Raw genomic sequence first — 17,349 nt, 5'->3', positions numbered from 1 at the left:
AATAGTTGCAAAGATTCTGAAACGACACAGTTGAGTCGACAACAGGCACCAATAGGATCAGTGATGAAGTAAGATGCTGACCCTGGGACTGGATCAGACACATCCTCAGATAAGGTCAAGAAAGCGATTGTATGATGGCACCACAGTGACAGCCTGAGGGGGAAAGAGCAACAGGGTGCCCTAAAACCACATGGCGAAGGACCATTGACAAAGGAAGGAAACAAGAAGGGTGGAAAAGCTGGAATGACACCAGAACAGTTACAGAAAACAGATATGGTGGGAGAGATCATGTTGCAACCTCATGTTCGACATGGCTTTGAGAGAAACAACTAACCCTGAGGTGCCTAGCAATGGTGTTAAAGGTGTCAAAAACCTGAATGCTTGTAACAAAGTAGATTTTGCTGAAGGTATTCTGAAGTCTGTTGCAGTTTCTGTGATGCAGACACTGGAAGTGGATTGACATGTCTTCAGACAAGATCAAGAAAACAATTGTATGGTGGCACTAAAGTGGCAGTCTGAGGGAGAAAGGGCAGCAGGGTGCCCTAAAGCTACATGGTGAAGGACTATTGACAAGGAAAAGAGATGAGAAGGCTGAAGAAGCTGAAATGAAACCAGAAACGTGGCAGAAAACAGAGCAGATTAGAGAGATCGAGATCATATTGTGGCCTTATGTGTCTCTCATAGCACAGTGAGAACTAACTATTATGAAAAATTTCATTTATCTTTTGATATAGTGGCATCAAAAAGTTAGGGACTAAAAGTTAGTGACTAAAAGGATACTGTGTTGTATTACTTCCCACCGATTGTAAGCAACAATCAAGGTATTTTGTTAGGGGTTTTTTTATAACAACATATTTGACATGTTGACAGTACCCCTAACATGAGATATAGCTTCATCACTGAGCAAAATGTTCCCAACGCAGTTTGAGCCACTGGTTTTTGAAACAATGGTCACATATGGTCAGTCTTGTATGTTTACCATTGTCAGTTAATGTCTAAACTATCCATAATTGAAATCTTCCCATGCCATTATATTTGAATATAATAGCATGGGAAAGGTAGAGCTGTGTGAAACAGAGAGCACTTTTAAAGCTTGCCGTATTGAACTGTATGGATTTTGTTGGAAATGATTGGTAACATATGGTTGTGTCTCACTAAAACTGTTGACTCTTCCAGACTTAATCAGATTTGTAACTTTATACCAAAAGAAAGTTTCTCGAATGGTGACATGGCTATAAGGGTGTAACAGGATGTATCATGTTCTCTTTTTATTGTGTTTGAACTTAATGTATTTGTTACATTAATAGGAAAGGTGTTCATGCAATACAATTAATGGAAACATTTGGATGAAACAGTGTAATATGACACAAAGAGAAAGTATCTGTTAGCAACTCAACACAGGGGTTAATTTTCTTTATATACCAAGTAAATATTAAGGTGCCATAATGCATCTTTGATTATCCTTGATTGAATATGCAGCTGTCAGAACTGCTATTGGGAGAGTGTAACACAACTCAACCCAAAACACTCTGAATTTTGCCACTCAATATGGCTGTATTTGTAGACCCTGCTCATGGAAGGTTCTAGTTAGGCCACCAAACTATCACGTGAACAACAGTTGTTTATTGGAGAAAATCTTGATTGTTGCATATGCTCAAACTATGACTGAACTGTGGATTGAGATTACCATGTGGCTAAGTGTGGGATCGAATCCACTGCTACAAGGGTTTCAGTTTACTTCTTGTTTCCACATCCTTTGGGCTTGTACAACTCTTTCGTAGAACCGTGCAAATTTTGTCTATTTATTTATTTCATCTCTCTACCTGTGACAGTGATTAAATTGACTTTGAACACTGTACATGATGAATATCCAATACCAAACAATCTTAATCCCTATTTTTAAATGGCATTAAAGTTTGGCAAGCTTACCTTTACCTTTTCTGAGTTACTCGAAATGGAATGTTCCCTTCTTGGTCTTCTATTTGTTGATATTACATCTTAGATTGTCATTCTAGCCATTTTTAAACACTCACATATGACTCGTCCCAAAGAATCAACCTTTAAACAAGAGTTTTGCTTCCACAAGTGAAAGCTATACATGTCTTTCAGGAAGCTCCATACCAATTTAACTTTATGCAGCATTTGCTGTTAGTTTATGTGCATGCTATGTAGGAAGACAGAATAAAGGAGCTTTTGTTAGCTTATCGTTCTAAAAAAATAACTTCCTTTGCTGTTGAATAAAATAAACTTTCAGAGGGGAACTTTCAATGTCTTCCTTCAATTTCCTTACACCATTTATGTGGCTGTTTCTGACAAGAAATTTCACTTTCATGTAAAACAACTACATTTTGTAGTCATTATCTGTAATCTACTCCCAAAACACTTCAGTAGCTCTACTTTGCATCGCTTGCAAACTTATATGTTCTTTGATCATTAAAGTGCAATGATCTCCACAATAACCAGCCTTCAATTTGGTTTTCCATTCCTAGGTTAATTGGAAACATAGATTGCCGTGCTACTCATAAACCTTCTTGGTAGTTCAATTATTTGGTGAAAAAAATACCACCAAAGCAACTTAAACCGTTCAAAGGACAGGTATGTTTGCTAGTCTAGTGTATATAAATCACAGTATGTGTGTGTGTGTATCGACTAACACATACATTTCCACAATTCTCTTCCGATTCTCACCAAACTTTACACACACACTTATGTCCTGAGGATGGTTATGCACTTTAACATTTTGCCCCTAGCTCCTGCGTAAATGGACAAATTGGGGAAAACAATGGTTTACACAAGATTTTCTCTAATTTGTTGTATGTACATAGTTTTTTTGCATGTAGGGTCTTCCATACTTTTTTAATCCATTATTTGGTGGAAAGAAATACTACCAAAGCAACTTAAATCATCCAAAGAGTGGGTGCAGTTGAGTGAGAGACCAACAAAACTCCTTGTAACACCAAAGATGAACTGAAGGCAAGAATTATGGCAGCATTCACCAACTTAAACATGGAGAACATCCAGAAGTATTGCACTAGATTCCAAAGTCGTCTGGGGCTCTGATTGAAGCCAATGGCGATTTTATTGAATAAATTTACTCTTTAGCATTTTATTCTATTTTTATGTATTTTTGGTAAATATATCTGTTAAAATGAGATAAGTGTTATTTTCATTTTTGCGTAATTTACACAACAATTTTTTCACCACACCCTATATATATATATGTGTGTGTGTGTATATATATATATATATATATATTCTTTTATTCTTTTATTCTTTTACTTGCTGCAGTCATTTGACTTCAGCCATGCTGGAGCACCACTTTAAAGGATTTTTTTAAGCGAAAAAATCTATCTCAGGACTTATTTTTTGTAAACCTAATATTTATTCTATCAGCTACTTTTTGCTGAACTGCTAAGTTATGGAGACATAAGCATACCAGCATCGGTTGTCAGGCAATGGTGGGAAGCAAACACAAACACATGTGTGTGTGTGTGTGTGTGTGTGTGTGTGTGTGTGTGTGTGTGTGTGTGTGTGTGTGTGTGTGTGTGTGTGTGTGTGTGCATGTGTGTGCATATAAAGGTTAATTACTGTTGTTGTCCAGAACCAATTCTGCATGAACAAAGCAATACCAGAACAAAATAATATTTTAGAATTTTAGAAGAATCTTTAAATATATTTTCAAGAAACACTTTCCAACTGACTTACCGAAATTTAGTGTGGGGACGTTTTAAAATGAAAACTTGGCATTTATTTAACTCAGTTAATCTTTGGTTTCTTGTATTCCTTTTGGCTTGAATTCTTGCCAAATCAATAACTTGGCTGGATGTAACATATAAATTGTATAATTATCTTGTAAAGGAGCACCATTTTATAAAACATTACAAAAACATTTTTTTCTCTTACTGAGTCAAGCCACTGAAATGGCCAGACACTCTACATATGCAATGTAAATAGATTAATTAGCTTTGTATTTTAATTAATCAGTGACTTGCACAACTATATTAACCACTATGGTTCAGTAGGCATGTAATGGTCAAGATTTTGCTGTATGTGATTTTGTATCAACACGATAATTTTGATACAAATCCGCATGAGACCACCCTTGGTCAAATGATACAAGCTTCCTGTTTTAAAGTTATTTAAATTAAAAATCTCCCATTAACGCTTCATGTTAATTTATGTTTTAAAGAATTTGGTAAGCTGGCAGAACCGTTAGCATGCCAGGCAAAATGCTTAGTGGCATTTCATCTATCTTTACATTCTGAGTTCAAATTCTGCTGAAGTCGATTTTGCCTTTGCATCCATTTGGAAGTCAATGAAACGAGTACCAGTTGGGCATTGGTGTCAATGGAATAAGTACCTATTTCTTTATTACCCACAAGGGGCTAAACATAGAGGGGACAAACAAGGACAGACATAGGTATTAAGTCGAATACATCGACCCCAGTGCGTAACTGGTACTTAATTTATCGACCCTGAAAGGATGAAAGGCAAAGTCGACCTCAGCGTAATTTGGGGGGTCAAGGTCATTAACTTGCCCCCTCCCCGAAATTGCCAGCCTTATGCCAAAATTTGAAACCAATTTATATTCCAAATAAGGCGGTTAGCTGGCAGAATTGTAAGCACTCTGGACAAAATGCCTAGTGGTATTTTGTCCATCTTTACATTCTGTGTTCAAATTCCGTTGAAGTTTACTTTGCCTTTCATCCTTTTAGGGTTGATAAAATAAGTACCCGTTGAACACTGGGGTCAATATAATTGACTAGTCCCCTCCTCCAAAATTCCAGGCCTTGTGCCTTTACTAGAAAGGATATTTCAGCCGTCTTAACATTTTGAGTTCAAGTCCCATCAAGGTCAACTTTGTCTTTTGTTCTTTCAGGAGTTGTATCAGTTGTTCTTTCAGGAGTCATGCCAAAATAAGCACCAGTTGATTACTAGAGTCAATTGACTTACACTCTCCCATGAAATTGCTGGCCTTGTGCCAAAAATAGAAACCAATATATATTCCAAACAACTGTTTAAAAATGGCAAAGTTTTGTAACTGACTTCATTATTTGAAACCAAGGCATTGTATTTTTACAGGAATATGGTTACGAATGAGTTAAAGTAGTCTAAATCAAAATTTTCCATCAAAATTTCATGTTAATTTATGTTCCAAGCACAAGATTAATAATCTCCTGAAATTTTCAGGGAAGGAGCTAGTCAACTAAGGCGGCGAGCTGGCAGAAACGTTAGCACATCGGGTGAAATGCTTAGCAGTATTTCGTCTGCTGCTACATTCTGAGTTCAAATTCTGCCGAGGTTGACTTTGCCTTTCATCCTTTTGGGGTCGATTAAATAAGTACCAGTTACGCACTGGGTTCGATATAATTGACTTAATCCGTTTGTCTGTCTTTGTTTGTCCCCTCTATGTTTAGCCCCTTGTGGGTAGTAAAGAAATAGGTATTTCGTCTGCTGCCACATTCTGAGTTCAAATTCTGCCGAGGTTGACTTTGCTTTTCATCCTTTCGGGGGTCGATAAATTAAGTACCAATTACACACTGGGGTCGATATAATCGACTTAATACTTATGTCTGTCCTTGTTTGTCCCCTCTATGTTTGGCCCCTTGTGGGTAGTAGAGAAATAGGTATTTCGTCTGACACTACACTCTGAATTCAAATTCTGCCGAGGTTGACTTTGCCTTTCATCCTTTCGGGGTCGATAAATTAAGTACCAGTTACGCACTGGGGTCGATGTAATCAACTTAATCCGTTTGTCTGTCTTTATTTGTCCCCTCTGTGTATAGCTCCTTGTGGTCAGTAAAGAAATAAGGAGCTAGTCAACTTCAGTGGCCCTCAATGCTCAACTGGTACTTATTTCATCAATCCCAAAAGGATGAAAGGCAAAGTTGAGTTCTGAAGAGTTTGAACTCAAAACATTAAGATGGATGAAATGCTGCTAAACATTGTGTCCAGCATGCTAATGATTCTACCAGCTCACCAATAACGAGATTATTTTATTAAATTCTTAATTATTTTCAAAATTAATCAAAACAAAGACAGTGTATTTCAATTAAAAAATTGGAAATAAAAGAGTAGGCATGGCTTTGTGGTAAGAAGCTTGCTTCCCAACCACTTGGCTTTGGATTCAGTTGCCCTGCATGGCACCTTCAGCATTTGTCTTCTACTATAACCTTGGTCCAACCAAAGCCTTGTGAGTGGATTTGGTAGACAGAAACTGTAAGAAGCCTGTAAGGTGGCGAGCTGGCAGAATCATTAGCACGCTGGGCAAAATGCTCAGCGGTATTTTGTCTGCCACTACGTTCTGAGTTCAAATTCCGCTGAGGTCGACTTTGCCTTTCATTTTTTCGGGGTCGATTAAATAAGTACCAGTTATGCACTGGGGTCGATATAACCGACTTAATCCATTTATCTGTCCTTGCTTGTCCTCTCTGTGTTTAGCTCCTTGTGGGTAGTAAAGAAATAGGTATTTCATCTGCCGCTACGTTCTGAGTTCAAATTCTGCCGAGCTCGACTTTGCCTTTCATCCTTTCGGGGTCAATTAAATAAGTACCAGTTACGCACTGGGGTCGATATAATGGACTTAATCTGTTTGTCTGTCCTTGTTTGTCCCCTCTATGTTTAGCCTCTTGTGGGCAATAAAGAAATAAGAAACTGTAAGAAGCCTATCATGTATATATATATATATATATATATATGTGTGTGCATGTGTCTTTGTGTCTGTGTTTGCCTCACACCACCACTTGACAACTGACGTTGGTGTGTTTGTGTCCCCGTAACTTAGCAGTTTGGCCTAACAGACTGATAGAATAAGTACCAGGCTTGAAAAAATATGTACTGGAGTCGATTCATTTGACTAAAAATTCTTCAAGGTGGTGCCCCAGCATGGCCACAGTCTAATGACAAACCAATAAAAGATACAAGATATCAGGGAATGAATTCATATATCACTACAGTGATTATATAGTTTCAGGAGCAGACATTCACTTATGCCTAGCTTTAGTTAACAATTACAGAGCCTGCCAAAGCAATGTACATAGACTTTAGCAATGGAAAAATCTGTATAAAAATTTTCAGTGTTATTGCAATTTGATACAACATCGAAATAAGTATCTATATTTATAGAGGTACTTATACAAGTTAAATATTTACACAGAGTTTTCCTTTCCTGAAGTGTGTATACATTCTTTTGGCAGACTCTGTAGATAGAAAGCAGTTCACATATCAAATACATAAGAATTAGTTCAAATATCAAATAGAAAATCTTAAACGAAGAAAGAGAAAACATTTTTAAAAATCTACAACACATTCTTTTTTTTTCTTTTATAAATATTATTTTGCATTGCATAAAATTAAACGAAACTGACCAAATTAATTATCAAATAGTTTCAAAATGAAGAAATATTTAGAAGATTGGAAATTTTAAGATATTTTTTTCCAAAATACTTCAAAATCAATGAGGCTGAATTGAATGAGAAAGCAACATTTGACATTTTGGAGAATATTCCAGATTTGTCCAGATCAGACTCACAGACAAGGTCATTTCTATGGTATTCTCCTGATGTTTCTTAGTAAGAATATCTTGGTAGATGTGGAAACAGAAGATTCGTGATACATAAAACAGAATGAAGTCTTTGTCGAAGACAACTAACAATAATTGGTGGAAACATATTCAGAAACAAGAGAAAATTTGGTAAAAAGTCAATACAAAGAGATCAAAAATGGATGTCCTCTCTTAGGAGTATTAGGTATTGGGTTGGCAACTAAGTTCCCGCCGTTTTTTAAAATTTTGGAATCTATTGCGTTTTTAAATCTTGGAATCTATTTTTTCCAAGAATTCTATTTTTGAATCATTTTGGAATCTATTTTGTTTTTTTTTCTAGTTAATTTTAGTTAATTTTTGTTTATTTTCAGATCATTAAAATGGAATGTCAAGTTAAGAAAAACAAGCATTTTTGACATCTTTTTGCTTTTAATCAAGGCTCCAAGGTCACAAAAGCTGCTCGTGACATTTGCGCTGTGTATGGAGAGGGTGCCATAGCTGAAAGAACCGCTCATAATCAGTATGCCAAGTTCAAAAATGGAAATTTTGACCTCAAAGATGCACTTCATTCTGGCCGTCCAGTTGAGTTCGATGAAGAGCGATTAAACCAACTTTTGCATAAAAATTCTTGTCAAACAACAAGGGAACTGGCAGAGAAAATGGAATGCTTCCACACTGCTACAGAGAAGCATCTTCACTTGATGGGAAAGGTTCAGAAGTATGGAGCATGGGTTCCGCATGCTTTAAGTGACAACAACAAAAATCAACTGGCCACAATCTCTGATGGTTTGCTTGACCGTCACCACTCAACTCATGGACACAAGCAATGATGTCTTTACTGAATCATTACTGGCAATGAAAAATGGTGCCTGTACATCAATATGAAGCAGCATAAGGAATGGTTTTTCCCCGGTTAACAAGTGACACCGCGTGTGAAACAAGATCTTCATCCGTGTAAAACGATGCTGTGCGTATGGTGGGACTGGGAAGGGATTATCCATTACGAATTGCTTGAATGGAAGCAAATGGTCAATATGGTTTCTTTACATCTCTGTGACTTAGCGGTTCAGTAAAGGAAGCTGATAAAATAAGTGCCAGATTGAAATGCAATGGCTGAAACCAGTAAATGAATAAAAATACAGAACTTTTATGTTCAAATACGTGTAGGCATGGCTGTGTGGTAAGAACTTTCTTTCCCAACCACATTGTTCCAGGTTCAGTCTCACTGCATGGCACCTTGATCAAGTGTCTTCTCATATAACCTTGGGCTGACCAAAGCCTTGTAAGTGCATTTGGTAGACAAGAACTGAAAGAAGCTTATTGCATGTGTGTGTGTGTGTGTGCGCACATGCGTGTGTGTGTGTGTGTATGCATTTCTTTGTGTCTGTGTTTGTCCTACCACCAGTGCTTGACGACCAATACTGATGTGTTTATGTTCCCATAACTTAGCAGTTTGGCAAAAGTGACCGATAGAATAAGTACCAGGTTTTAAAAAAATTAAGTACTGGGCTTGATACAGTCGACAAAAAATCCTTCAAAGCAGTGTCCCAGCATCGCTGTAGTCTAATGAGTGAAACAAGTAAATGATAATAGATAAAAGGAAAAAGTATCATGTTTATAAATAACTAGCAGTATCGCCTGGCATTGCTCAGGTTTGTAAATAACTATATAAGCATTTTTAGAGATGTAAAGTATAATAGCCATCACAATGTGGCTAACCACAAAGGGGGGGGTGTTACTGTAACTTTTTACGTTCTGAGATTTAATAATACATTTTTAGAGAGTTACTTCCCTTATATAATAGCAAAAAAAAATGCATTAAAAGTGGGAAAAAATGATGGTAATTTTTTTTTTAAATCGTAGACTCGTCGTAGACGCACGCTAATACCCAGAAGGGCTCGATATGAATCACGACTATAAGATACCCGCTTTTGGTTAAACTGCACCGCAAAATGTGGGAGTAGTTAGGAATCTAAATCGTAGGAGACACACACAACTTCACTTTTATATATAAAGATGTTGACAATCTGAAAGAGAAATAGTTTTGCTTTCTGAATGTTGACCGTAATATTTTTACTGAAATGATTTATAAAGCAAGAAACTTACCTTTTAAAAACTGAAGCCCAGCAAAACATGATTTCTTCTCAAGGAATATGTATAATATAATGAGGAAAACCAGGCATCCTCCTACGACTACTAGAAAAATTATGGCTTGCGTTGGTACTGCAAATACATAAAAAAGAACCATCATCATCATCGTCATCGTCATCAACGTTGTCATCGTCATCGTCATCGTCGTCGTCATTTAATGTCCATTTTTCATGCTGGCATGAGTTGGATGATTTAACAGGAGCTGGTAAGATCAGGAGCTGCACCCGGCTCCATTATCTACCACAGCATGGTTTCTATGGCTGGATGCCCTTCCTAATACCCACCACTTTACTGAGTGCATTAAGTACTTTTTAAGAGGCACCTTCATTGGTGCTTTTTATGTGGCACCCATTACCCAAGTACTCAACTGGTACATGTTTTATCCAGCTCTGAAAAGATGAAGACAAAATCAGCTTCAGTGGAATTTGAACTCAGAACATGCCAGACGAAATATTGCTGAGCATTTTGTCTAGCATGCTAAAATTCTATGAGCTCACCCCCTTAAACCTGATATGACACATTTTTGTTTCTGTAAGATTGGGAAGGAGGGATGAAGGGTGGAGTTATCATCAAATAGAGACTAGGCCCAATGGTTCACAACCGGATAGGTGCTGCCAAAAGCACACAAAGACCAGGTAGAGGTGTTAAACTTGAGATCAGGTTCAGTCTATCTCTTAAGAGCAGGAACAATCCTTTCACTATGCTTGCTCATAGATTTTATTTGCTAAGTTTCATTCACAAGATTTTGGTTGGTCAGAGACTGTAGTAGAAAACATTTGCTTTGGGTACTGCATAGTGGGATTAACCCTCAGACGACATGGAGGAAAAAGCAAACTTCTTAAATACACAGTCATGCCTGCAAAAAATATTTATCTCTGCTAAAGGTACCTGTGGAGACACAGGGTTTAGTGGTTAGGGTGTTGGGCTCATGATCGTAAGATTGTGGTTTCAATTCCTGGACCAGGTGATGCATTGTATTCTTGAGCAAAACACTTCTTTTCATGTTGTTCCAGTTCACTCAGCTGTAGAAATGAGTACCACTAGTGGAGGCACATTGCATAGTGGTTAGGGTGTTGAATTCATGACCATGAAATAGTGGTTTCAATCCTTGGACTGGGTCATCTCTTTTACTCTTTTACTTGTTTCAGTCATTTGACTGTGGCCATGCTGGAGCACCAACTTTAATGGAGCAAATCGACTCCAGGACTTATTCTTTGTAAGCCTAGCACTTATTCTACTGGTCTCTTTTGCTGAACTGCTAAGTTACAGGGACGTAAACACACCAGCATCAGTTGTCAAGCGATGTTGGGGGGACAAACACAGACACACAAACACACACACACACACACACACATATATATATATCGATGGGCTTCTTTCAGTTTCTGTCTACCAAATCCACTCATAAGGTTTTGGTCAGCCCGAGGCTATAGTAGAAGACACTTGCCCAAGGTGTCATGCAGTGGGACTGAACCCGGAACCATGTAGTTTGTAAGCAAGCTACTTACCACACAGCCACTCCTACGCCTTGTGTTTTTGAGCAAAGCACTTCATCTTATGTTGCTCCAGTCCACTCAGTTTTAGAAATGAGTTAAGCCTGAAGAGCAATGGGCTTCAGCAGGCTTTCTTGCCCAATATATGCTGCATAGCTGAAATGCCCCAACTATTGTCATGGAGTTAAGGGACTTGTCAAAGGTACCTATACCCAAAGGTCAGGTGATGGAGTTAAGCTGGCATTGAATTAAGACTATCTCCCAAGTACAGGAATGATCCCTGTACTGTACTTACATAGTTTCTGTTCACCAAATTGCACTCAAAAGGATTTGGTAGACCAGAGACTGTGTAGTAAAAGACTCTCGCCCAAGGTGCTGCCTAGGCAGCCTCTTGAACTCAAAACCACATAGATAAAGAGCAAACTTCTTAACCGCATCACCATGCCTTCAAAGGATATCTGACGGCTACATTGATTCAATTCTTTGTTTGAACAGCATTGGTTGCTTGTAAAATATTGATTAAAGAATCAAAGAATTGTTGATTCAGCATTCTAAGACTGGCCATTCCATTTTTATTGTGAAATAAATTTAGAACTCAAAATATGAGAATATGAGAACTATGATGCAGATTAATTTAGCCATCAGTGTCTTAGTTGTTAGGGATGTGTCTAATCCTCGGAGCTCTGGGGTAGAGGTGGAAACGGTGCTGTGTAAAGATGCGGCATACTGTTCTCTGTTAGAGATCACTAAATTTAATTTCCTGGAGTGTTGAAGAATTAGGTTTAATTAAATTAAATTTCTAAAATGTCTGAGTTATTAATAAGATTATACTTTTTTCTAACTAATTAACATCGTCTTTAGAGAGCATAAAAAAAAAAGAAAAAGGATTATTTTTTAATATTTACATCTACTCTATGTTTCAATAGACTTGATCTTCAATCTTCAAGGCTGGCTGTTTGAATTAGAGGCACAACCCATTTTTGCCAGCTGAGTGGACTGGAGTAACGTGAAATAAAGTGTCTTGTTCAAGGACATAACATGCCACGAAGAATTGAACTCAAGACCTTATGATCATGAACAGAATACCATAACCACTAATCCATGGGCCTTCACCAGTTACACACAACCATGGTAGTAGTTTGGTAGATCTGTAGAAACTGACCAGATACCTTGCAGTACTTATTCCATTTCTTTACATTCTGAGTTCAAATCCCACCATGGATTACCTGAGTGGTAGACAAAATTGAGAGGAGGTACTGGCAACTTTTTTATGAGAAGCAGGCCTCATGAGACATGACACATCATCTGACAGGCTGCCCTACTAAAAAGTAATTCAAGGTAATTTTTCCTTGGTGTGCCAATCAGAGAGTCCTGCAAACCACACGCAGCCTACAGACTGCAGTTTATTCATGACTGATCTATTGCCCTTTCATGCTTGGGCCCCTGTGACTAGCTCTACTCCTCCATCTGGTCTCCTGAACAAAAATCTAAATAGTTGCGCACATAGAGATCAAGAGTAATGATTGCAGGCAACTAATGGACAGAATTGAAAAATAAAAAAAATCATCAGAAGAATAAGAATAATAGGCTTGTCTGTCAACTACCATATTTGTCTTTGCAGTGTTACTACCACTGTTGCTATTGTTGTTGTTGCTGCTGTTATGTTGTTGTACCAGGTCAGCTCAGATCATTGACATTCCAGAGTTCACCAATCTACCATTTTCCTACGCAAAGTGCATGCCACAATGCACCATGGATCACATAGCTCAATGCACCTTTTCTCTTTCCTAAGATTATAGGGTTTGAAATAGATGACAATATAGAGGTCTTGTCAACAATGGTTCATAATCAGATTGGCTGTTATTGTCATTGCTGTTTAGCCTTGGGGCACCCTTGATTGAGTAGACCTATGATCTAAGGCATTCCACTTATGACCACGACACATTTGCTATATTCTGCAAACAAAGAACTATGTTATGAGTGTCCATATATATATATATATATATATATAGAGAGAGAGAGAGAGAGAGAGATAGATAGATAGATAGATAGATAGATAGATAGATAGATAGATAGATAGATAGATAGATAGATAGATAGATAGATAGATATACATATATATATATATTGGAAGTATGCTGTGCATGAGAAGACCCAGCAGGACAAGTGAGACCATAACCTGTGGCCTCTACCTGGGATGTAGCCAGTCCGCTTATGCATACCTTTCCTTCTTGAGACACAAAACTCTACTTGCGAAGACCTGTTGAGGCAAGTGAAATCGAAATCGAAATCGATCAAAATCAATGGAAATTGTGATACCAGTGCTGGTGGCACATAATAAAACCATCCAAATGTGGCTGTTGCCAGCACTGCCCCGACTGGCCTCCATGCCGGTGGTATGTAAAAAGCACCAACTGATCGTGGCTGTTGCCAGCCTCGTCTGGCACGTAAAAAGCAACCACTACACTCATGGAGTGGTTGGTGTTAGGAAGGGCATCCAGCTGTAGAAACAACTGCCAGATCAGACTGGGCCTGGTGCAGCCTCCTGGCTTCCCAGAACCCAGTTGAACCGTCCAACCCATGCTAGCATGGAAAACAGACGTTAAACGATGATGATGATGATGATGATGATATATATATATATACAGGGTGCAGTGAATAGACTGTTGTCTAAATTATGTAATAATGAAAATAACACTGACAACTGTTATATTTACCAAAATTACATAAAAATAAGTCAATATATTAAAGAGTAAATTTATTCAATAAAATCGCCATTGGCTTCAACGACGGCCTCCAGATCACTTCGGAATCTCCTGCAACTCTTCTGGACGGTCTTCTTGCTTAAGTTGGTGAATGCTGTCATAATCCTTGCCTTCAGTTCATCTTTGGTTACAAGGAGTTTTGTTGGTCTCTTGCCCAACTGTGCCCCAGCAGTCTTCCAGCAGTGACCCTCTTGACCCAGGGCAGCACTACCTCCAGGCATTTGATGTAGGCCTGTATGTTGAGTTTGAGGCCATGTGGGAAGATGAATAGGCTTTAGGAAAGGCAGCCAGCCAGTCACAGAAATCATGTCAAAACAGACAGTTGGAGCCTGTGTAGTCCTCTGGCCGGCCAGGTCCTGTCAAACAGTCCAACCCATGCCAGCATGGAAAATGAACATTAAATGATGATGATAATGATAGTCATATATACTATAACACATACACCCATGTATATATATATGTGTGTGCATGTGCATATATACATATATACATACAATTATATGAATATATATATATGCATGTGTTTATGTATATGTATATATATATATATATATATATATATATTATATATATATATATATATATATATATATACATACATACATACATACATGCATATATATATTCATATAATTGTATGTATATATGTATATATGTTTTTTTCTTTGTTTTTTATTAATTATATATCTATATATATATACATAAGTATAAATATATGTATATATATTAATATATATACATGTGTGTATATATACATATATATACAGGCATTGATGTACACACACACATACACATGCACACACACATATATCAAGTAGCTTGGAGAGAGGTTAGAAGACAGACAGATGTATTTAGCGAGGGGAGAAGCAGAGAGAAGGAAGTTTGCCAATGTTCTGAATCATGAGGACCAGAGGCTTGAAGTGTTTCAGCTTGCAAGACAATGTGTCAAAGAAAATTGTTATGTGGTTGGGGAGAAATGTGTTTACATGGATAATGGTTCACTCACAGTTAGCGATTTTGCATCTAAGGAGGCTTAGAAGTGCCACTATGAAAGGCTGCTAAATGTAAAGAATGCTTGGGGAAAGGAGAGCCTGCCCTATGTGGACCCAAAAGAGGGGTCTGCTATTCCAATTGACAGTAAAAAAAGGAGCACTCCGTCGGTTACGACGATGAGAGTCCCAGCTGATACGATCAACGGAACAGCTTGCTCGTGAAATTAACGTGCAAATGGCTGAGCATTCCACAGACACATGTACCCTTAACGTAGTTCGCAAGGAGATTCAGCGTGACACAGAGAGTGACAAGGCTGACCCTTTGAAATACAGGTACAACTCATTTTTGCCAGCTGAGTGGACTGGAGCAACATGAAATAAAGTGTCTTGCTTAAGGACACAATGCGTCGCCAGGAATCGAACTCACAACCTTACGATCATGAGCCGAATGCCCCTAACCACTAAGCCACGCGCCCTCACAATTGACAGTAGCTTAGTAGACAAAGCAATTAAGGATATTGAGACAGGAAAAGCCTCTGGCCTATCAAGGGTCACTGCTGAGATGCTAAAAATCTCTGGTGGGGTGGGTTATAACCTGGTCACCTGTATAGTTAATTAAATTGTCCTCAATAATTGGTGTCACAGCATTGGGATCAACTGCTACAAAGGCAAAAGTGACACCCTAGACAGAAATAGTTGTAGTAGCATCAAATGGTTGGACCAGGTGATGAAAGTTACAGAGAGGGTCATAGCTCAATTAATTAGGAAGGGAATTAACATAGATGAGATACAATTTGGATTTGTGCCAAGGAAAAGCACCATCTTCCTGGTGAGGCAACTGTAGGAGAAATACTTGGCCAAAAATAAACTTCTGTTTCTGGCCTTTGTTGAGATGGAGAAAGCCACTTCCTTATCTAGTATGCTATTAGTAAGGTGAGAGTCATCAATGAGTATAAGAAGGAGTTTAGTGTATAAGAGGGAAACCACCAGGGCTCAGTTCTTAACCTTCTCTTATTTATCGTGGTCCTCCAAGCTATAACTGAGAAATTTTAGACTAGCTGCCCTTGGGAGCTCCTCTATACCAATGACCTGACCCTGAATCACTACCAGAACCAGAGAAGAAATTTTAGGTATAGAAGCAAGGTCTGGTATCAAAGGGCCATAGAGGTAATTTAGCAAAGACCAAAGTATTGATGAGTAGGAAAACAGAAAAATTGCAGATCCCTTCAGGGAGATGGCCCTGCTTGATATGTAGATGTGTTGGGAGACACTCCATAAGGTGTACACAGTGCAAGCTATGGATACGTAAGAGATGTAGCAGTATCACGAGATGATAATATAGTCCTTACATGTAGCAGATGTGCAGGTACATTAAACACCAGGAACACACAAACCAAAAAAAATAGACTCTCTCATATACCAGGGGGATCCTTAGAAAAAGTAGTCATTTCTGTTTCTTAGGTGACCAAGTCAGTAGTGGGGGTAGTTGTTCCGAAAGCTTAGCTGCTAGAATAAGAATAGGCTGGACAAAGTTCAGAGAGTTACTACCTCTGTTGGTAATGAAGGGCTTCTCCCTCAGAGTTAAAGGCAGATTGTATGATGCCTGTGTATGAACAGCTATGGTGCATAGCAATGAGACATGGGCTTGAAAAAAATGAAGCCAATATGCTTCACTGGATGATAATATCAGTGTGCATGTTCAACAGAGTGTATGTGATCCGAGAAAAAAACTGGGTATATTATAGTTAAATTAAGTTAATTTTTTGGCTCAAAAAGCAAAAAGCAAGGCCATGTAGGGGGACATGGAGTTATGTACAGGGAGGGTGTTCATGCAAAGAGTTCAGGCCATTTCTGGTCAAGAGAGACTTTGAACCGAGCGGTCGTTGGCATCTTCACTATTTCGTCCGGCAGCTTATTCCACGGATCCACAACCCGGACAGAGAAAGCCCCTCTCCTTCGATTGAGATGAAATTGTCGCAAATAGAGCTTTTCAGAGTGACCCCGCAGCCGACGCTCTAGAGCAGAGGTGAAGAACAGCTCTTTTGAGAGGTTAGCATCAGATGTAGTGTGCAAGAGAGAAGACTGTGCAGGTACAACCATGTAATGTGTATGAAATAAGACAGTTGCATCAAAAGGTGCTGATCTCTAATCGTAGAGGGAACATGTGGAAGGGGTAGATCCAGAAAGACATGGGACTAAGTGATGAGAAAGGCTGTACAGACATTGGGACTCAGAGAGGGGATGACAAGGGACTGAGACTCCTGGCAGTTGGCTGAGCTTGAAAAGACATGTCAAGCTAAGTAACCCTCTATAGCTGAGCTTTCCTAATCTTGCTGGCCTGTAGGTGCTGGTGTCACACAAAAAAGGCCCCTGTACTGGCACTGTGTAAAAGCACCCAGTACACT

The 17,349-nt window shown here is 38.5% G+C and overlaps 1 protein-coding gene across 2 annotated transcripts in view; it reads right to left on the bottom strand.

Moving 5' to 3' along the window:
- The window catches only part of LOC115221029 (synaptotagmin-16), a 225,964-nt gene that overhangs the window by 169,476 nt on the left and 39,139 nt on the right, over positions 1-17,349 (bottom strand). For both annotated transcript variants that reach the window (XM_036510328.1, XM_036510327.1), the window contains one exon: positions 9,650-9,766. In XM_036510328.1, the coding sequence (XP_036366221.1) occupies positions 9,650-9,766 (117 nt within the window). The remainder of the gene's footprint in view (positions 1-9,649; positions 9,767-17,349) is intronic.

Source organism: Octopus sinensis, linkage group LG17, assembly GCF_006345805.1.
Source record: "Octopus sinensis linkage group LG17, ASM634580v1, whole genome shotgun sequence".
In the NCBI taxonomy this organism is placed as follows: domain Eukaryota; kingdom Metazoa; phylum Mollusca; class Cephalopoda; order Octopoda; family Octopodidae; genus Octopus; species Octopus sinensis.
Note: the sequence above shows the minus strand (reverse complement) of the source record. Positions and strands in the feature narration are given on the sequence as shown.